At 35.8% G+C, this 22,831-nt stretch overlaps 2 protein-coding genes across 8 annotated transcripts in view; one reads left to right on the forward strand and one right to left on the reverse strand.

Moving 5' to 3' along the window:
• Nucleotides 1–19,526, reverse strand: part of LOC143226520 (uncharacterized) — a 142,239-nt gene extending 122,713 nt beyond the window's left edge. The window contains exons 1-2 of one of the 2 annotated variants that reach the window (XM_076457563.1): nucleotides 19,448–19,526; nucleotides 447–659 (exon numbers count right to left, since the gene is read on the reverse strand). The gene's annotated coding sequence lies outside the window, so the exon portion shown is untranslated. The remainder of the gene's footprint in view (nucleotides 1–446; nucleotides 660–19,447) is intronic. The other variant, XM_076457565.1, reaches the window with a different exon arrangement.
• The window catches only part of LOC143226519 (SPARC-related modular calcium-binding protein 1-like), a 107,187-nt gene extending 84,754 nt beyond the window's left edge, over nucleotides 1–22,433 (forward strand). For all 6 annotated transcript variants that reach the window (XM_076457555.1, XM_076457558.1, XM_076457560.1 and 3 more), the window contains 5 exons: nucleotides 5,372–5,620; nucleotides 13,438–13,531; nucleotides 15,409–15,481; nucleotides 18,200–18,389; nucleotides 19,123–22,433. In XM_076457555.1, the coding sequence (XP_076313670.1) occupies nucleotides 5,372–5,620; nucleotides 13,438–13,531; nucleotides 15,409–15,481; nucleotides 18,200–18,389; nucleotides 19,123–19,202 (686 nt within the window). In that variant the 3' untranslated portion in view covers nucleotides 19,203–22,433. The remainder of the gene's footprint in view (nucleotides 1–5,371; nucleotides 5,621–13,437; nucleotides 13,532–15,408; nucleotides 15,482–18,199; nucleotides 18,390–19,122) is intronic.
• Nucleotides 22,434–22,831: the final 398 nt, after the last annotated feature.

Consider the following 22,831-nt stretch of genomic DNA (forward strand, 5'->3'; position numbering starts at 1 on the left):
TGAGGCTTTTATTTCTAATTGATAAATATTCGGTGAGAAAAAGCTACGTACTCTTTTTTAAATTGTACCATTTTTGATATAACTGGAAAGCACCTTGGAGAAGACAATTAGATCACGTTCATAGACATATTGCGCATTCAGCACTCGAATGTCTCGCACCACATCAGTCACCCAATACCCCTTTCACAGAAATTCTAAAAGAAATCCTCTGAATATAATACAAAATATACTTAAGAACTAACTTATTTTTCTCACTGCATATACCAAAATCACTTAAATATATAAATAATTCAGCATGTAATATATATAAATAGAGCTGATTACATGGTCCAATTAAGATTAATAGATCGACTTTAATTTTACATGTCTTCATAACAGCCAGACTTGTCTTTGAAACAGTATTTCTTAAACCTAATCGTACACAGCTGTCGTTTCCTATTACTTACATTCACGTAGATTTTTTTTGCTGTTCTTACAGTTTTTGATGTTCACAGTTATGGGTTCGCAGGAACGATGCTCGAATAAACGCACACTTTCCAGCTCAGACGAGGTGTTTACTGGCATTTCATTGGTCATCCAGTACTTATATGAATGCCAGGCGTTGAGGAGAGATGCCGTTTAAATATAGATCTTAGGGTTACAGGTGGAGTACCGCAGTACTAGAAGGAATGATAAAATAACCTACTTACTAAATATAACTACAAATTATGTACGTTACTAATTACTATGTTGAATGTGAAAAATTGTACACATCACGCACGCCAGAAACTCAAGTCGGTTGGTATAAATGTGAGACAGTACTTCTAAACTAATTGATAAATATATAATACTATTTATGTACGCTACTTCTGTTGATGTACAAAAGCCCTATAGTATCGTAATTGCCTAGTAGGTCGCCCAACAGAAGAAAAAAATAAAATGTTGGAGAAATGTATTAAAAATCTAAGATAAGACAACCATTTGAGACTCCAGGCGAAAAAATGTGAATATTTCTGGTGTTTTCTTAACGTTATATCACAGGTTCTAGGTTTAACTTTCAGAATATTGACGGCGACTCCTCTGTATCGGTTTTTTATAGCGTTCAACTGTGAACTTCCTGTCTTTACAACAGTGGACAATGCTCGTTTTCTACTTTCTATAGGGTAGGCGCTTGGTTAGCGTACCTAGACTGTGAATCTAAGGCTATATGGTGTGGGTCCCGTTGCCGCTTGGGCGATGTGGGGGCGTTATAAGAGTGACCGTCAAATCCCACTATTCGATAAGAGTAGCCCACGAGTTGCCCTCCCACTGTCCTGTAACTTTGAAATTAGGGACGGCTAACGCAGGTAACTTTGCACGAAATTCCACAAACAAACTTAAGATCCTCTTACTGAAAAGGCCCCGGCATGGCCAAATTGTTAAGGCACTCGATTCGTAATCTGGGGATTGCGGGTTCGAATCTCCGTCACACCAAGCATGCTCGCCCTTTCAGCCGTAGGGACGTTATAATGTGACAGTCAATCCCCCTATTCATTGGTAAAAGAGTAACCCAAGAGTTGACGGTGGGTGGTGATGACTAGCTGCTTTCCCTCTAGCCTTACACTGCTAAATTAGGAACGTCTAGCGCAGATAGCCCTCGTGTAGCTTTACGCGAAATTTAAAAACAAACTGAACCAAACTTACTGAAAAGCTTTAACTTCGAATCAACATTTTGCATGAATTTTTTTCTGTTTTGATGTCTGTATGACAGGATTGTTATCAACGTCATAACCGTCAAAAGCTACATAACCCTTAAATTTGCAATGAAGTGTGTTCACGCTTTTTTGTTTGTCTGTCTTCTGTGTATGAATAACCGTACGCTACGTCAGTTTTGTTGTTTAGTGTATTTATTACTTATATGTATACTGTCAAAAAAAGAGAGAATATAACAACATTATGAACTTATAGAAATATTCCTTTAAAGGACGCATTTTAAATGTTCGTAAAAATAGGGAATGTGTTTAGTCTAACAACTATTTTCTCATAATAAACATACGAACACTCACAACATATTTAATTGGATGAGAAAACGCACATGCGAAAAATTAGAATATGAACATCAAATTTTGCTGTATCAAAGCCAGAGATGATTTTGGAACATGTACATTTTTGTGTTTGGACTCTGAAGAAGGTTCAGTTTTCTGAAAGGTTATTCAAAACGAAAATTAATCGTTCCAAGTTGATTGTGAGTCTTCACGTGTTCAAACTTCGTTAGCTAAAAGTGTATACGGTTATTGTACTTTCATCCGTCAAAACTAAATAAACCCTCCAAGAGTGAACAGTTTTACCCAATCCTCCAGGAGTGAGCAGTTTTAGCTAAACCCTCTGGGAGTGAATATTTTTACGTTGGAAAATGTAATGATTTCAGATTGTTCATTGCAGTCAGTAAAACTATACACAAGTTGTAATCAGTGATGAACAGAAATATTTATTCAATAAAATACTTTACATTTATACAAGTATTATCACTATGAGGACTTTTTTATCATATTGTAGGTTCTCTTTTAAAGATAGACTGAGTAAGGCCTAGTGATTAGATTGTGAAACCGAAAGTTCCTGGTTGCAAAAATGCACACCACAATTTGAGGTCCAGGATGCGTTATAAGAATGACAATCAGATTCCACTATTTGGTAAGAGAAAAGCAGCCCAAGAGTTGGCGGTGAGTGCTGTTGACAAACTGCTTTTCCTGTATTTTTATCAGTTCAAAATTATGTTTGGCTAAACGCTGGTAATCCTTTGTTTAGCATTGCCTGAAAACTCTTTTGAAACAAACAAATACACCCTCAAAGTTTTATTAGTTTCTTTATCCATTGATTAGTGTGCAAGACATTGATGTTTTCATGGTTCGTAATATTTTCTTGCGAAGTTTGCGTCCCGCTCTTTGGGGCCGTAGGCACGTTATAAAAATCCCACTATTTCATTAGATTAGCTCACGATTTTAACTTTAAAATTAGCAATGACTAGCGCAAATATCACTCTAGTAGTTTACGCACAAATCAATATACAAATGATGTAAAAGTAATTAAGATGAGAAGTATTTAATCTTGGTTTTGTTATTACCAGACGGAAAGCTTAGAAACTAAGTCTAGAGAAACACCGGTTTATTACCAGCAGGCCATGGCCTTATGCAGTAACAGCAATGAGGCTACCAAACTGATGAATCGGTGTATTCAAATAGTTTATCAGCTTTTGTTTTACAAAAAAAAAAAAAAAGAATACTAAATTATCTCTATTCCTTGCTGGGTTAATTTCCTACTCTTATCAATGATCAGAAGTTAATCTGTTATTTGTGTCTCCATGTAATTAAATTGAATAAGTTTTATGTGGTTCATTTTACTGTGTTGGTAGTATTGGTCTTAGAAGAGGGAAACATTCAACTGGCTCTTCGGAATGTTACTAAATACATGTAGGCTCGGCATGGCTACGTGATTACGACACTCGACTCGTAATCTGAGGGTCATGGGTTCGAATCCCCGTCCCACCAAACATGCTCGCCCTTTCAACCGTGGCAGTGTTATAATGTAATGGTCAATCCCACTATTCGTTGGTAAAAGAGTAGCCCAAGAGTTGGCGGTGGGTGGTGATGACTAGCTGTTAAATTAGGGACGGCTAGCGCAGATAGCCCTCGTGTAACTTTGCGCGAAATGAAAAACAAACAAACTAGTGAAAATTATGGCTACATCATCTTCATGCGTCATACATTTATGATGGATACTATAGTTTCCTACTATTCGTAAACCTTGAAGATCTGGTGAGTGCTAACGCTCTACACTTGCAGGTTCTAGTGGGAGCTAACGCCCTACACTTGCAGGTTCTAGTGGGAACTAACGCTCTACACTTGCAGGTTCTAGTGGGAGCTAACGCTCTACACTTGCAGGTTCTAGTGGGAACTAACGCTCTACACTTGCAGGTTCTAGTGGGAACTAACGCTCTACACTTGCAGGTTCTAGTGGGAACTAACGCTCTACACTTGCAGGTTCTAGTGGGAACTAACGCTCTACACTTGCAGGTTCTAGTGGGAGCTAACGCTCTACACTTGCAGGTTCTAGTGGGAGCTAACGCTCTACACTTGCAGGTTCTAGTGGGAACTAACGCTCTACACTTGCAGGTTCTAGTGGGAACTAACGCCCTACACATGCAGGTTCTAGTAGGAACTAACGCCCTACACATGCAGGTTCTAGTAGGAACTAACGCCCTACACATGCAGGTTCTAGTGGGAACTAACGCCCTACACATGCAGGTTCTAGTAGGAACTAACGCTCTACACTTGCAGGTTCTAGTGGGAGCTAACGCTCTACACTTGCAGGTTCTAGTGGGAGCCAACGCTCTACACTTGCAGGTTCTAGTGGGACTAACGCCTACACTTGCAGGTTCTAGTGGGAGCTAACGCCCCTACACTTGCAGGTTCTAGTGGAACTAACGCCCTACACATGCAGGTTCTAGTGGGAACTAACGCCCTACACATGCAGGTTCTAGTAGGAACTAACGCCCTACACATGCAGGTTCTAGTAGGAACTAACGCCCTACACATGCAGGTTCTAGTAGGAACTAACGCCCTACACATGCAGGTTCTAGTGGGAACTAACGCTCTACACTTGCAGGTTCTAGTGGGAACTAACGCTCTACACTTGCAGGTTCTAGTGGGAGCTAACGCCCTACACATGCAGGTTCTAGTAGGAACTAACGCCCTACACATGCAGGTTCTAGTAGGAACTAACGCCCTACACATGCAAGTTTTAGTGAGCTGAATCTCTACACTGTGAGGTTAAGAGCTAAACAACTGCATCAGGAACTTAATCAGAAACCCACACTTATTATAATGTCATCCACCTGCTGTTGGTGGTGTAAGATGCTGCATTCCGCGCAGGTTCTATCTACTTCCTCTGTGTTACGTTCACTTATTCAGTTTTGTTTTCTCTCTTTTGCACAGATGTACGTTTTAAGGACATTACATTGATAGTTTCTATCTTATAGGATGAACGGTTTTAAGCACTATCATAATTTAGAAATCAAATGAATGTGAATTTGATACCAATTTTATGTCAATCCAAAGTGTTAAACTATTTGTTATCATCCGACTTGCTACCATGCCTGTCGTTTTAAAACATCCAGGTAAGTTACTTCAAAAACGACCTATATTTTTTTTATTTTACCACATTACCAATTAATGTGCTCACTCTAGAAGAATGTATTAGAATCTAGTCATGCTGTAAATATTACCTCTACCTCTCAGAGGATGGTTGAGTTTGTTTGTTTGTTGTTGTTGTTTTTTTCAAAATTTAAAGCTCTTTTATTATTTAAATTCATATAGTATGTACCCCTAGTAAAGAAAAACTAAATTTATTGTTTTAGTCTTGGAAGAGTGTCGAGTGGTGAGACAAAAAGCGCTAGAGACTCAGAAACTGTCCCCTCAGAGTGGGGTGTACATTCCCGAGTGCAAAAAGAGTGGACGTTACAAAGATATTCAGTGTTTTGAGAATAAAGATAACGCCGTCTGCTGGTGCGTGAATCCCACGAATGGGAAACCAATCCATGGCACTACTTATCATAGCGGACGACCACGATGTAGAAAAATACGCAGAACCGCCAAAATGTTTAAAGGTTAGTAACCCTATCTATTGACGTACAATGAGATCAAAAATGAATTCAATTACTTTTTTAAAAAATCAAGCTAAATTCACTCTGAGACTTTCCAACTGAATCTCTTAAATAATTAGTAATATTCCTAAACTACTAAATATAAGATACGTAATTATATTTTCCGGCAATTGTAAAGTTGTGTGTGTGTGTTTTTACAGCAAAGCCACATCGGGCTATCTGCTGAGCCATCCCTTGACTATTATTATTAAAATACATTATTCTAAATAAATAAAAATTAATTTAACTCTACTGTATGCCAAAGAAGCTATTACTTTTCGCCAGTTTTGCTTGTTTGTTGTGAATTTCGCGCAAACCTACGCGGGGGATATCTGCTCTAGTTTTACTCCCTACACTCCTAGTTTGGGTATGTGCCAGAAAGCACGCGCACTCTAGGCTGAAGGAATGATATAAATCTGTAAATCTCAGTGTATATTATAATTGTTTCTAAGCGATAAAATTAAGTGTATTTATCTTTGTTTTAAATTAGTTTATATCGGGCATAAATGCCCAACTGCCTAAATATGACATTCCAAATACGTTTTTATCATACACATTTTAAAAATTTCTAGTGGAAGGGAGGGCTTGAACCACCTTTCCCAAGTTCCCCCACGTTGCATTTATGTTTCATACAATCAAAGTTAGCACGTGCTTTTTGTTGCATTAACTTCGGACTCCATAAAGAAAGATACGTTATACGTTCGTCATTAAACAGTACAATTAATGTTATCACAGTTAAATATATACAAAAACGATCTTCACAAACGGTTTACTACAGTCCAAATGGCATCCGATTCAATGAATTGTTTTAAAAAAAGACCATTGTAAATTGTGCTTTCTGTTAGTTGTGTGGACTTATGACGAATTAAAAAGTCATTGTAAGTTGTATGTTTTTGTAACCCTAAGGTTTGCGTTAAGGCTTAAGGAAAATGGTGTAAGATGTGTGTTTTTGTAAGCCTTTGTTGAGTAATAACGGGTAAAGAAACCATTGAAAGTAATGTGCTCTCTGTAAGTCTTGTGGAGCCATGACAGATTAAGAAGGACGTTGTAAGTTTTTTTTGTGTGTAAATGATGTTAACTAACTGCCTTTCTGGAGGGGGGGTCTAGTCAACAACGTTCGACTGCTGTGTGAGGGAAGAGGATAGTCATGTAATAATACACACGATGTTCAAAAATAAAACTAAAAAAAATAAACAGAAGCTTATGAACTTTATTAATATTGCACATTAACTGTGATTGTGGAGTAATAATCATTACATTAAGATTTGAATTTGCACCTTGAAATAAACAAGTCAATGCGAGGGGTGGAACTGCTTGTGACTAGACAGTAAGACACAGGTATCCGGCTCGATGTCTGCTTGTGACCAGACGATAAGACGAGTATCCCGCTCGATGTCTACTTGTGATAGGACAAGGAGTATCCGGCTCGATGTTGGTGTGCTTAAGACGAAAATGAAAATCAGTAACATGATTCCAGGCTCGAGGGCAGAAAATTTTAAAGCGGGTATCCCCGTTTATTTTCTTCCCCTGCCGACCAGGAACACGGTCTAGTCTATCAGTTGAAAAATTAAGGACGACTAATGCAGACAGTCTGTTGTGTAACATTGCGCGAATATTTGAAACACACCAACCTAACATCTAAAGTCATGTTTCCAGCTTAATACTCCTCCCCCCCAAAAAAAAAAAAGAAACCGGAGAAACCATTTAAACTTTCGACCTTGTACAGAAACATCTAGAAATACCTCGTAAGATTATAGACAGTAATAATTAAAAGACGCAAAGTTTTTGGCGTAAAAATTGAATTTCTTCCTAGCTGTAATTACAGGCTTCTGTTAGCCTGTTACTGCTGGATCTCCATCACTGACTCCTAGCGGCAACGTCTGGCGCCACCACGACTGCACTGTTGTTGAAATTAATATCTTCTCCTGCCATAACGTGACGCCAATGAAGCAAAAAGAATTAATCAGAACGGAATACATGTTAGTAAAGATGGCTGATAAAGGAAGTTCTCAATTTAATGTCATATATATGTTGATAAGAATAAACGTAAGAACTTAATTATATGAAACCGTGGTTATGTAAGAAACAAAACCTAACAGGTGAAGTGCAATTTATAACGAAAACATTCACGACACAACGAGAACAGGCCCACGTGTTTCAGAACAACGCTCACATAAGCGAATTGTATAACGATCCTAGTTGAGATAAAATACTTTATAATGCAAGTGAAAGTTTAGACGCAGGGTCATAAGAGTTACAAAAGACAACAACGTATTTTTAAGGTAAAAACCACTGTAATGTTTTTACTAACGATAGCACACCGTAATTTTACTTTTAAGCTAGTTCAATGTAAAATGTTTCTGGCGGTATCATTTCATATGTTTCAAAGGCTAGTGTTTTACACTGACTGCAGTTTATCTACAGCTTCACAATGGCACAGCCATATGTCTGTGGACTTACGACGCTAGAAACAGGGTTTTGATAACCCTGGTGAGCAGAGTGCATATAGCCCATTTTGTAGCTTTGTACTTAATTATAAACAAACAGTTTATTTAAAGTCCATCATCGGCGACTCTGCCGTTACTGTCTCTACCATCAAAATTTATAACGGTGAGAATGGAAACAAAATAACCACAACTACCTCTGTGTTCTGCTATTTTTAAACTTCTATAGAATAAAGTTCGACATGGTTAGGTGGTTAGGGTACTTGACTCGCAACCTGAGGATAGCGGGTTCAAATCTCCGTCACATCAAATAAGCCTGCCCTTTCAGTCGTGGGGTCGTTATAAGATAACAGTAAATCCCACTATTCGTTGATAAAATGCTAGCCCAAGAGTTGGCGGTGGGTGTAGTTTACTAGCTGCTTTTCCTCTTGTCTTTCATTGCTAAATTAGGGACGGCTAAGGCAGATGTCTCCCATTTAGCTTTGCAGGAAATTCAAAACGAGCCAAACCTGAGAATAAATAATCGAGTATTTATTAATTGCTTTACACATATTTATCGTATTCTAAGTTTGAAGACAGTAATATGAACTATGACTTGACAACTGCCTATATGTTTGTGGTTGCAAACAGCGAACCGCTGGACCAGTTGTCACCAAACTGGCATTTTCCTTAAAGCCCCATGCTGGATAACATAGGGGTATAGAAGTATCGGTCTTTGAATCTGATACTCTTGTATTACCCTCGGATGCATCTGTGCCTTTCCCGGCAACGTGATTGGTTATAGCTAATGAACTGCTAGTCCGGTTCTCAACACACCTTTTATGTAGTCTCGGAGAAGTAATATAGAAGAATCGGCTTTTGGTATGACCTTGGTAAGTTACCCTGGGGACCCATGTGTCTTCCCTGTGCGTTGTGTTCATTTACAAATTCACAAAACTTCGGGAGTGGCATAACATAACATAAAGTTCAGGAACAACAAGGGGCCTATTGACCCATATAAACTGTCCCAGCCTCTAAATTAAACTAAAATTATTAAATCTAAAAAAAAAAAATCACCAAAGTCAGCTCTTATCCTTCACATAGTTAGCAAATTTACTGCCTCCAAAAGCCAACCACTCTGTTAGAAAAATAAAACTGTCTTAGCTGAAGATGACTTCTACCCTTCTAAAATTTACATTTGTGTCCCCTAGTCCTACTATTCTCACTGTTAAGTATTAAAAAATATGATGTATCAACACTATCAATTCCCTTTACAATCTTAAACAGCTCAATCAGATCCCCTTTAACTCTTTTCTTTTCAAAGGAATACAATTCCAAATATATTAGCCTCTCCTCCATCTTAGGCATCATTCAAGTAACCCTTCTCTGAACCCTTTCCAACAAATTGATGTCCCTCATAAGGTAAGAAGCCCAAAATTGAAAAGAATTATTCCAAATGTAGCCTAACCGGTGACCCGTACAATGAAACTATAACTCTTTATGTATTCAGTATTTTTGTAGATGCAACCTATAACCCTTTTCGCCCTACCACTAACAACATCACACTACATGGAAGGTTTAAGAGATTGGTCAACCACTACACCAAGTTGATCTCTTTCTTTCATGTCACTGTTAAGGTTATTTTCATCCACGTAATTCAAACTTTATTGCATTTATAAGAATTAAAACCCATCTGCCATTTATTTGCCCAACTTATAATTATTTTTATAAAGCACAAGTATCCTCCTCACAACCAGCAACATCCAAGACCTTGATATCATCAGCGAATTTAAGTAACTTATTGACCATTCCTTCATCTATGTCATTACTGTAAATAAAATAAAGCAATGGTTATAAAACTGAGTCCTGAGGTACACCACTGGTAACATTAATCCAGTGTGACTGAACACTATTTGCAACAATCCTCCACTTTCTCCATCTATCACTTTTTCTATCTATTAGTTAACTTGTCCTCCATATTTATAGATGAAATTTATTTTCACAAGCCTTTTATGTGGCACCTTTCTAAGTGCTTGCTGAAAATCCAGATAAACCAAATTCACATCCTTACCATCATATAAATAAGCAGTAGCCTTTTCAAAGCATGTCAAAGATTTTTAAGGCAAGATTTTCCCTTTAATAAAAACTGAATATAAAACAGATTTTAATACCTCAGCCATCTCATAATTATCAGATCCAAGCCTTCCTTTATCATCCATTAAAGTTCCTACTCCCAACGTAACATTTTGTTTACGTTTAAAATATTTAAGGAAATCCTTGCTGTTAATTTTGACATTTTCAGCCAACGTTTTCTCATACATCATTTTTAATGCCATTCAAGTGGGATAGCAGTATGTCTTTGGATTTCGATACCTGTGGTAGGAAGAGCTCAGATAGCCCATTCTGTACACAACTTGTGCTTAACTTCAAACGAAGCCCTAATTTCCTTTTTGACCAACTTTCTTGATGTTCTATAGTCTTCTAATTCTTTTGTGTCATACCAGTCAATTGGAATTTTTTAAATTTGTAATGCTTTTCTGTAATTTTATCCCTCATTATTCTTTGTGAGCCAACTTGGATGGGTTGGCTTTCGAAATGATCTCCATATATCACCCTCGGAATCTGGAGACTCAAACACTAACAGTTGGCAAATGATACACCTACCATAGGCTGGTCGCTTTCCACAATGTCCGTAATAGCTTGACCTTTAACGTAGAAACTATAACGAAGAGTTTCTGGACATGGTGAAAACAGTGAAGTGACTTCTTTATGTACTACGTAAATAAACGTATCAGTAAGAAAAACTTTGCGAGAAAACCATTCAAGAAAATTTAGTACTTTTCGATAAAAGAGGCTTTTAAGAAAGTTGAAACTAGACCATTTGTTCTTTAAAAATGCTACTATTACACATCATCTTTTTATCAGGCTTTTTGACGTTAAAAATGGCGACTTTCAATTCAAAATGTCTTCCTCAAAGAATGGAAGGAACTCACGGAAGCATTAGACTTCGTTTAAAATAAAAACGTCTGGGAAAGGAAGTTCGAAAATGAAACCTCTTAAAACAGAGAAATATTTTGTAGTCATAATATAACAGCCTAAATAACATGAAATATCAAGTTTCCTTGAAAGTGAGTCGAAAGCTGCCTGGAAGAATCACCTGTTTTAACCGTTCGTATCTCTATAGTGTAGTGTATTGACTCTTAGTTAGTCAATAGACTCTAAAGTAATGTTACATAAGGTACCCTTAACGTTGCAATTTGTACTGTCGAATCGTCATTAAAATATGCGTATACCATGAACTACGAGAAGAATTATGCACCCTGTAGGTTAAAACTCAGCATGCCATATGATCGTAAAAAGCAAGAAATAAAAATATTTGTTACTTTTAATTTGGGTTTTATTTACTCTTGAAAAAGAACATTTCGGGAATCTTGCGGAAGTACATATAGTAGTTATGTAACACAAAATATCTGATGGCTACAATAGGACAGCCTGTGAAACACGAAATATTCAGTAACTGTGATGAAACAGTGTGTGCAACACGAAATATGTGGTGGTTACAATAGGAGCCTGTGTAAACTGAAATATCCGATGGTTATTATAGGACATCCTGTGTAATGGGAAATATCTGGTAACTACAATAGTATAACCTATTTAACACGAAGTATGTGATAGTTATGATAGGATTTTTTTTGTCTGCTTTAAAATTTGCGCAAAGTTACACGAGGGCTATCTGTACTAGCTGTCCTTAATTTAGCAAAGACTAGAGGGAAGGCAACTAGTCATCACCACCCACTGCCAACTCTTAGGCTACTCCTTTACCAACAAATAGTGGGATTGATCGTAACGTTATAACCCCCACGACTAAAAGAGCGAGAATGTTTGGTGTGATGAGGATTCGAACTCGCAACCTTCAGATTACGGGTCTAGTGATTTAACCATCGGGGCTGTGATAGGATAGTCTGTATGACACGAAGTATCGATTAGTTTTAATGGGACAACGTACATAACACGAAATACGTTGTACTTATGACAGAAAATCCTGTGTACTACGAAATATTTAGTAGTTATGATAAGACAACTTGCGTAACATGAAATATCTGGTAGTAATGATAGGACAGCCAAACTAATCCGACAGTTATGACACTGTATAATGCAATAATACTAAGTATATTGGATTTTGTTCTTTCTCTGTTGTTCAGATGAGCATTTCTGGGGTAAAATCTGCGAAACTGGAGGTGTAACACAGTGGGATAGCCTGCGTAACATGAAACATCGGATAGTTACTAGTTGTACTTTCGCAAGGTCCCCGAAAGTGTTCTGCTTCGAGAACAAATAAAACCAAAATTAAAAGTAACAAATATTTTCATTTCTTGCTTTTGAAGTTCATATGTCGTGCTGTGTTGTAGCCTACTGAGTGCATAATTCTCATGATTCATGACATGTGCATATTTTACTGATATTAAGGCAGTACGAATTGCAACGTTAACCATCCCATATGTGACGCCAGTTTAAAGTTTAACGACTGACTGACAGACAACATACCACAGTACAGTGGTGCGAGTAGTTAAAACAAATGATCCCTCTAGGCAGCCTTCGGTTCATTTTCGGAGAAGTTATAGGACCGCATATGTAACAGACAGTGGCGAATTAAAGCCCATTCCGAAGCGCTGCTACCGCGCTTCGTGGACTGAACGTATCCTCAAGCAACAGCTAGAAGATGTTTTAGGGCAGCGAGGTCAAACACAGTGGTTTACTAGCAATAACAAAGAGCTGAGGAGCCTCATATAGGTAATTGTGAAGCTTATTTTTAACAACTAATTATTAGTGTTATGTGCGTCGCTACATATTTTTATTTACTTCAATGGTTGTTTAAAAAAAAAAAGAGAGACGCTGAAATTTTTCCGCCCTGGACCTAAGCCTAGTCGCCCTGTACGGAAATGTGTCACAGGTGATACCTGGTAATTAGGAACAACAACCACTGTCAGTAATAAAATTATCTTGATTTCAGTAACTTAAAATAAAGTTTGTAGAAGAAACTTCCGATAGCTTGTTGTTTGGTCTTCAACCACCATTACAAACTGCTGTTTTAAATAAAATGGTTCACACATTCACAACTGGTCAATTTGCGTGTGTTTTCCGTCGTCGTATATTTGTAGCAATTGAAGACAAAACTTAGAATACATCACGTTAGGACTTAAAGTAGAACAAAAAGGAAACGGTACCACGTTCATACACCAATCTGATTCAAAGTTCACCAGATTTTCAACACTGTTACTTTAGTATTTTGTCAGTGATTTGTCACTAGTATAGACCTAAGGTTTGTCGTTTTAATGAGTTCTGTGTTTTGTTTTTCAGGTTGTAAAATTCAACACAAACAAACCTTTCTCTACGAATTTTTGGAATATTTGGCTAATGAAATGATTCTTTCAGCCCGAAATTTCTCTTTCAGGTGAGTGTTTGTATTACTAATTATGACTGAAATACTTCTCATTCTGTTAGTGTAAATACATATATATACATATACATACATAAAAGAAAGTTGAAATTTGGCTATTTTACATGCTGCTAACATCACTGAGAATAATTTGACATGACTATAATGTTTTTATGTACATATACAGGCACATGTTATTTGTGTCGTTAACACAAAACATTAGGTATAGTACACTTGTTTTCATCTTTGGAGCTCAGCGTATAAAATGTTGTTATACTGTTTCGTGACAGTTATGGAGCAGTAACTGTCATAATGTCCACTTCCGTTGATAGAAGGTGATCTTTCTTTTCTTACTGTTATTTGTCTGGACGCTAAATCAGATTAGGTCTTCGTATTCCTTTAAAAAAAAAAAGGCCCGGCATGGCCAGGTGGTTGAGACACTCGGCTCGTAATCCGAGGGTCGTGGGTTCGAATCCCTGTTACACAAAACATGCTCGCCCTTTCATCTGTGGGGGCGTTATAAGGTCAGTCTCACTATTCGTTGGTAAAAGAGTAGCCCAAGAGTTGGCGGTGGGTGATGACCAACTGCCTTCCCTCTAGCCTTACACTGCTAAATTAGGGACGGCTAGCGCAGATAGCCCTCGTGTAGCTTTGCACGAAATTCAAAAACAATCATTGAAAAAAAAAAGAATAACTATTTCCCTTTCATTTAAAATCTTCAATGTGATTTGTGTGTGTTTCAGAAAGTTAATTTTTTTATCCATGTACAGTATGTTTTTGATAATGATTGAGAATTACAGAATAGTGAGAAATGTTTCTCACTAAATATCTGACAGTACTCTTGTCGGCTTGTACAACACTATTCTCGTACCCAGACACACTGTCACGCATTCAATAATCAAATTAATATTCCAAGAAGGTTAAGTAGATAACCGGAAATTTATTCAGCGCTCGAAACAGTTATTATTAACCTTGATACATACGCATACTCATTTAAATAACTTTTAGTTTAGAAAAAAAAAATCATTTTGGCCCCCCTCACAAAAAAGTTAGTTCGGTTATAACTTAACAAACTCTTAAATAAAATACTTTCACAATTTATTTTTCGCGTAACCCAAAAATTGTCGGTGGGTGATAATAGCTAGCTGTCTTTCCTCTAAGTCTTTCACTGTTAAAATTTATTACGGATGGCTGCCGCAGATGGTTTTCGCGTAACTTTGCACGAAATTCAAAACCAACCATATTATAATTCCACGCAAAATCTGCAAAAAAATCGTGTATACGTTTCACTACTTCCTTGGTCTAATTGGTAGAAAAGCGCGAGAATTCGTTCTTTCATGAAGAACTGGCCCGGCATGGCTAAGCGTGTTAAGGCGTGCGACTCGTAATCTGAGGGTCGCGGGTTCGCATCCCCGTCGCACCAAACATGCTCGCCCTTTCAGCCGAGGGGGCGTTATAATGTGACGGTCAATCCCACTATTCGTTGGTAAACGAGTAGCCAAAGAGTTGGCGGTGGGTGGTGATGACTAGCTGCCTTCCCTCTAGTCTTACACTGCTAAATTAGGGACGGCTAGCACAGATAGCACTCGAGTAGCTTTGTGCGAAATTCAAAACAAACAAACATCAAGAACTACTCTTCCAAATAAAAACGTGTTTCACTTATTATATAAAATCATGATTAGGTGAAGTGAAAGTTAAAATTAAATAAAATAAAAAAAAGAAGGGACGTCAAGCTTTTATTACGTGTTGTTTTTTATTTGTACCTTTGCGCGAAATGTAAAACAAACATCCTAATAAGACGTGATATATATTGTAAAACAGATTGTATTATGTTATGTAAATTCAATATAAATAGGTTTAACTAATATAATGGTTGCTCCATTTTCTCTTAGTACTACGGGCAGACCGACAGATGAACAAGCTGCTAGATGGAAGTTCAAGGAACTTGATCTTAACAGTAATGAGGTTGGTATGACAAGTAACCATTCAGAACAATCTGGGCTCGCGATAGTTAAAGCCCTAATAAAAGGCCGATCCATCCACGAGGACTTTTGTTTGCCACTAGACCTTTCGTGAAACGTTAGAACTCCGTGAATGTGACAAGACAAAGTTTTTTGCGACGCCATCTTTCAGGAGAAAAATTGGAAATGCAGTTGTTTATTTAACCTATGATTAAAAACTTGCCATAGATCAGTTAAAACACATCTGGTTTTATTATTTGCAATCACAGATGATTTTCGTACAACTTATTTCGTCCCAGTAAAAATAAAACAAAAGAAGAGGAGGGATTTAAAAAGAGCGCCATGAATGCCACGGTTTGATATTAGTACCCCTTGTAAAAACATATATGTTGTTATTAACACGATGATTCCTTGTATGTATCAAAATATTAATGACATCTTAAGTTCAGAGGTTGCTATCATAGCAACAGTAGTGTGTGCATCCTCGTATGATGTGTAACTTAAAAACCGTTACGATCCTAACAATTTTTATACTTAGCACTAGGCCTGGCATGGCCAAGCGTGTTAAGGCGTGCGACTCGTAATCTGAGGGTCGCGGGTTTGCATCCCCGTCGCGCCAAACATTTTCGCCCTTTTTAGCCGTAACGGCGTTATAATGTGACGATCAATCCCACTATTCGTTGGTAAAAGAGTAGCCCAAGAGCTGGCGGTGGGTGGTGATGACTAACTGCCTTCCCTCTAGTCTTATACTGCTAAATTAGGGACGGCTAGCACAGATAGCCCTTGAGTAGCTTTGTGCGAAATTCAAAACAAACAAACTTAGCACTGACTATATTTAAGTTAAGATGTAACAGAAAAAAAGTTTTGATGAAATCTAAGAATTCTCAGCTTAACAATAGCATTGCATTTAAAATAAATACAAACATAGGATGGTTATTTTTTCATTAGGTTCTCTATTTTACGCCGCCTGTGACTGACTATATCATAATTAACGGTGTTCGTGTTACCCGTATTTTTCAATTCTCTTAACATTGTAAAATTGTTTTAGTGAGTTCGCTGCATATTGATGCTATGAAAATCTGATAGATATAGAGAGTGAACTTTACTTCTTTATTGTGAACCCTGGCTTAGGACTAGTCTTTGTCCCTTTTTGACGAATTCTGACCTATGATAAATCTGGCTTATGTCTGGTCTTGTTATCTTTTTATAAATCCTGGCTTATGGCTGGCCCTTATTCCTTTATGTTAAATCCTGGTTTATAGCTCGATACGTTTCAGCCAAAGTCAAAAATCTGTAGCGTAGAGACTTATCTTCGACGCAGGTTAATACTTTTAGGTCTAAGTATTATAATGAAAGATCACGTTAAGCCACATATTTTGTTTACTGACAGTCTTTTGCTTTACTTCATTATATAACAAACCTGAAATTTGTGAAAACGTACAGAGAAAATGAAAAGGAAAGCTAACGGCTAGATATATATTCACTGTGTAAATTACCGTTACCTACAATGTGTAGTTTACGATTATACTCTATTGATCGTTAATGCTTAGACTGTAACCCAAACGAAATAGAATATCAGAAAATGAATACGTCTCATTCATTAAAACAAAATATACTCTGAAACTAAACCAATCCTGATAGTCAGTTGGTTATATTTAATAATTACGTTTGATAAGTATGTCACTTCTGTCCTAGTATTACGATTAGAATAAAAAGTCAATACACAAGTACTGCTTACGCAATTGTGATTTTTGAATAAAAGTGTCCTCTGATGTCCAAACTTGTAATAATTGTTTACATAAATATTAGTGGTAGCGTATGAAGAAATAATTACTGTTATTTTTTTGTTGTGTTTTTTCTCACCTTGGCAATTTACATCTGCCCTATGGCAAACCATTGAAAACTGAAATGTGATCTACCGTAGTTGCTAAAAACGTGTCTCACTAGCAAGCGTTCAATTGGTAGAGCACTCATCTAATGCGAGGGACGTCTTGTCTACAATTTTGTTTTGGTAGCATGACATTTCAGTTCTGCTGTATAGAGTTTCTTCATTGATCTTTTGACTGAATCGTGATCTATAGCTGACCTACATGTAGTAGTTCGAGTTTTTAAAAAGTGCACTATTAGAGGGATAGCTTGTTTTATGTAGCGTTGTTTTGTGGTACTAGATTTGTGCTTGGGATAAGCACTCATATACAATTCATTAAGAAAAAAGGAAAACTCCAAAGGACCAGGATCAAAGATTCATTTTTATAGTTATGTGAAAACTGTATTAGATTATCTCGAAATTGTACCCAATTTGAGTGAGTGATTGAAATAGTTGAATCGGAGAAAAGAACTGTGTGATTTTTCTATATTAGGTAACTTCAGGGCGATAAACCTAAAACTAAAAGCGTAACGCACATTATAAGCCAAATTCAATTTATTTTAGCTCCAAATGAAACAGAGGTAGTTTACTAGAACGTGATTCATGTTTTTTGTTTGATTCTGTGTAATGCTTCTTCAGAGTTTGATGCAAGCGTAGTCTACCTTTAGTAATGAAAACTGGTTTATTCTGTATAAATTTAACATAGGTACAATCATTGTTTTCGAAGATTTGCGTTCAAAAGTGTTTTAAAAAAAATCCTTATTAAGACGTATGCGACGTAACGACTGCTAAATTTTAAGGTGGCGTATTGTAAAGTTCTTATATGTGCACGGTTTTGTTATTCTAACATGGTAGGTTTTAGAACGAAGAAGCAAAGAATGGAAGACCTTTCGTACTTCCTGGAGACGCTTCAGAAAATCTAAAAGAAGTCGAAAGCGGTTGAAGAAGTGCTGGAGAAACCTGCTTTGGTACTGCGACAAAATAGGAAACGACGACAAAAACATCAGTTTGGAGGAATGGTTAAAGTGTATAGAAGTTAAAAAAGGTAAGAGTTTGAATGTTAATTAACACACTATTAACCAGCAACCGCGAGCTTTACTACTAATGGTATATTACAACATCTTATGTTACTTCGTGATAAGATCCATTTATTAGGTATTTTCTGAATTGTATCAGTGTTTTCGAACTTACGTGTTCAAACATGACATTTATATGTTTATTTTCGACTTTCTTGTTAACGATTTGGACAAGTTGATTAGGGCATTTGAGTTGTAATCTGAGAGTTGCTGGTTCAAATCCCCGCTCCACCAACCATGCTCACCCTTTCAGCTGTGAGGACGTTATAATATCCGGTGAATTTCACTGTTCGTTGGAAAAGAGTAGCCCAAGAGTTAACGATGGGTGGTGATGACTAGCTGCCTTCCTTTTAGTCTCACATTACTAAATTAAGGACAGCTAGTGCAAATAGCCTTCGTGTAGCTTTGCGCGGAATTCAAAACAAACCAATTTGAATGAAAATATTATTATATTTTACTTCCAGAGAATAATAGACTTAAAAACCTGTATTTGAAAATTCTGAAATAGTGACTTTTGTTAAATAAGATATTTAAATATTAATTTATGTGAACTGTATTTATCCACATACTAATTAAAGCTCATATTCATATTTTTTATAATGTTTGTTTACATAAGTGTACTGGTCGGTATCGACCTTGTTGTTCCAGAAGACTATTTTCAACATACTGAATGTTTAAAATATTTATTGTTTTATGTTGCAGATGAAATACGCAGACCATATGATACTCTAAGAGGAAAAAATCCTTTTGATAGAATACTGAAACCACTACAAGTACACTAGCCCAGAATACTGAAACCACTGCAAGTACACTAGCCCGTTTCTCTCTTCACGTTTCAGTTTGCTGCCGCCAGGAGTGCAAAATTTCAACTTCGTTCGAAGAGCTATAATTCTCTGTGATCAGTGCCATCTAGACAATTCTCTCCGATTTTTTTCATAGCTTACACTTTGAAAACAACAAAATAATGTTAAGTACGTAAAATCTCAAATACAATTTTTATGTTACGAGTTATAAAAAAAACAATTACCTTTTTTTTTCATACATTGTTTCTATCAGCACCAGTACTAGTCGTTGTAGATCGGGTTTAGTCAGTCGTCTGCCATCTCTCAGTGACACCTGACGTTCAATAATATAACTTACGAAATAACATCTTTTTAATAAATATACTGAAATTGTAGCACGTATAACTGGTGCTGTGCCTGAACAGACTTGTGATTTGGAGACTTGTTGATTGTTAAGTGATTTGATATATTTCTCGGGACGCACAAGATGAATTATATGGAAATGAATTCACAAGACACGTGTACTTCGTTTAAAAATTTTTTTAAAGAAACTCCCACTTTAAGAACTTATTTTTCTTAAATTATCTCAGTAAGTTTTAAAATGCTTAAAACTTACAAATGTTATTCTTTATTTAAGTTTAAATTTAAGGTTTAAAAATTTCACTACGAAAAACGAATAGTGCCTAGAAATAATTTTAAGATACAACTAATAAAAAGTAATATGTAAACGCCACCACTTTATTACATTTTTATTTAAATATTTCTTTCTTCATTTGCAAAGACATTTAGGTTAATTACTCTTTTTCAATTTATACAGATTATCACAATTTGAAAACTATTATAGGATATAAGATGAAAGATAATACCCGATTTCAGAATAAAAACTGATTGTTTTATTAAATATTATTTAACACTTTACGTGTACGTGTGGAAAAATTATATTGTAAGTTTTGTCTTGGGACTATTACCACTGAAGGATTTCACAATGCAGTATAGAGAAAGCATTTCGTTATGCCAATTTAGCGTCATTGAAAAATATTTATTATCACAGATAATCAAAAACGGTTTGTTCATAAATATTTAGGTCTTAACTTCCTTTGTTTTATTATTCCTAAAATAATTTTAAAATTCTACACTTTATGTTGACTGAGATATACCTATATAGTATGGAGTGGCGTCTTTTTAATTCGATTTTGTTTTCATTTTCTTGGTTTGTATGCGTTGGTATGTGTTGTATTAACAGAAATCTACTGAAGGGTGGTCAAATACTGGAAATTATCTTGTGATGTCATACAAGGTTATTGATGTTTGATGGGTATGTTATATAAATATATCATGTATAGATGTAACCTTTTTATTACTTCGGTATAAAAGTGCACACGAGGTTTTAGATAAAAGAATTCGTGGTAGATTCTAACTTTGTCAAACGTTGTCAGTTGTGTTAGAACGTCGAGCTCTGTTCTTTTTTATTTTACTTAAAGATAGAATTCAACAAAATATACTCTTAGAAAGTTTCTAATTTAGGAACAATTCAGTGAAATTTGCGCATAGACTGAAGCGTTGTTTTAAAAATCATAATAGTAAACTACGGTTCATATCGTACTGAAATACCGAAAATTCCCGCACCTATGAGCCCCTATGTACGTGGCGACACCTCTGTTTTTAATTTAAAAGTTTTTTGTTGTTGTTGTTCTTTTAATCTAGGATAACCCTGCAAGATGAGATGAGATCATGTTTTAAAGTGTTTTGTACAATATTTTACCATGTAAAACCTTCATCTTCGACATCATGATAATTATTCATATTTTCGAAGTCATACCACTGTGTTCAGCTTTTTCTTGACCAAACTGACCACAGTGAATGTTTCAAATGTCTATATTTAGTTTTTAATTGATGTAACGAAAGTCAGTTGCACGAGAACGTCTTATTACTTTATGTCGGAAGTTCACCTCTCTGTAAACCTTTTGTCAATTAGGTTTAATCAAAAATTTCAACCAAAAGTAACTTTTTCAGCATACTTTAATGATGAAATATAAACCATATTCTCAGTATCACTAATACCTTTACTCTTAGTTAAAATTGAAATATGGTTTATAACTTTCATGCTTTTAGTAACTGAAATTCGGTGTCTTCACTACTTTTAAAAGGTGTACAGAAGCCGAAGAAAGTAGTTCTTCATGTTTCTGTCACGAGCACTTTGGACTCATTTCAAAAATGTTGAAATAAATATAGTTAAAACCATGCTAAGCCTAATGATGTCAATTAAACTTTTATACAGTACTATTGAATAATCTGTAAAGCGAAATGTCGAGTAAATTGTTAAGGTTATTTTCACACTATTACTTTTCTTCTTTCAATAATATTATAGAAGTGAACACTTTTAACGTCCTTTATGCTTAATAATATCTACATGTTTCACGTATAAAATATTATATAACCTCAATCCAAAATTACGGTAGGTGCTATCGTGTGAGGAGCATCTTTATAGTTGATGTTTTTGATCTACTGAACATTTTAAATCGAAACAGAATTACTGTAGGATATGGTCATATCATTAATAACTTTTATTTTTTCAGATACAAAAATATCTCAGAACATAACCACAGTTATGGTGCATGTTATCATCTGAGAAGAAGCTTGTTATTTTTTTGTTTGTTTGTTGTTGTTTTTTTTGCTATTATTACGGGTTAATTTTGATTGACGTAATCTGTTTTAAACAGATGAAACACCTTGACATATATTCTTTTTACTGCTATACTTTCCACTCGCAATTCAATATAATTTTCATGATACTTATTATCTTGATTCTTCTATCATTATAGTTAGGCTGTTTAAAACACAAATATAATCTGTTGTAAGTAATTTCTGAAAGTAAATTTTAGCTACATTTATACATACACACACATATATATATATAATAATGTTGTATATAGCTGTCATGTGGTTTTCTTTATTTAGCAAGTTTTAATTACCACATCTCTTAATCCTTTTTTTTTTTTTCTGAGCGAATGTGTCAGTGTGTTTAATGTATGTTTGCTCGATTTGCTGTGCCATAATCTCTTGTACTGTGTAGTCTTAGATGAACACTAAAATTATATTCTTATGATTATATCTACTCAGTGTATATCATTCAGTGTTAGGAAATCATTGAATATTTTGAACATGACCTGGTTTCTCACATATTAAGTTATTTTTCCATCATGTGGATGCTAATAAAAATTTTGAAAAATGGAAGCCGTAACATTTTTGTGATATTTTATTTATGTTTGTATAATAATTTATGTGGAAGACCCTTTGTAACTTCGCTGTAAGCAACGTAGACTATAACGCTAAAATTCTAGGTTCATTCCTCTGCGGCAAACATAGACCAGATGGCCCTTATGTAATTTGGTGTAAAACAAATAATAATGGATTTTTTTTTATAATTCGGAGAACGTTGGTGAATGGTGAGGTTCTAGTAAAATAAATATTAAGCAAGGACTTCAAAGTAAAAAAATGTTAACTTTTCATCTTCATTTAAAATGTCTACTAAATTATGTCAATATTGTGATGTATAGCAAATTTTATCAACTGTAAACATCATTTTAGGGATTTTTATATAAAAGCACGGGGATGGGATGGGTTATAAT

The sequence above is a fragment of the Tachypleus tridentatus genome, chromosome 9, assembly GCF_004210375.1.
Source record: "Tachypleus tridentatus isolate NWPU-2018 chromosome 9, ASM421037v1, whole genome shotgun sequence".
Classification (NCBI taxonomy): Eukaryota; Metazoa; Arthropoda; class Merostomata; order Xiphosura; family Limulidae; genus Tachypleus; species Tachypleus tridentatus.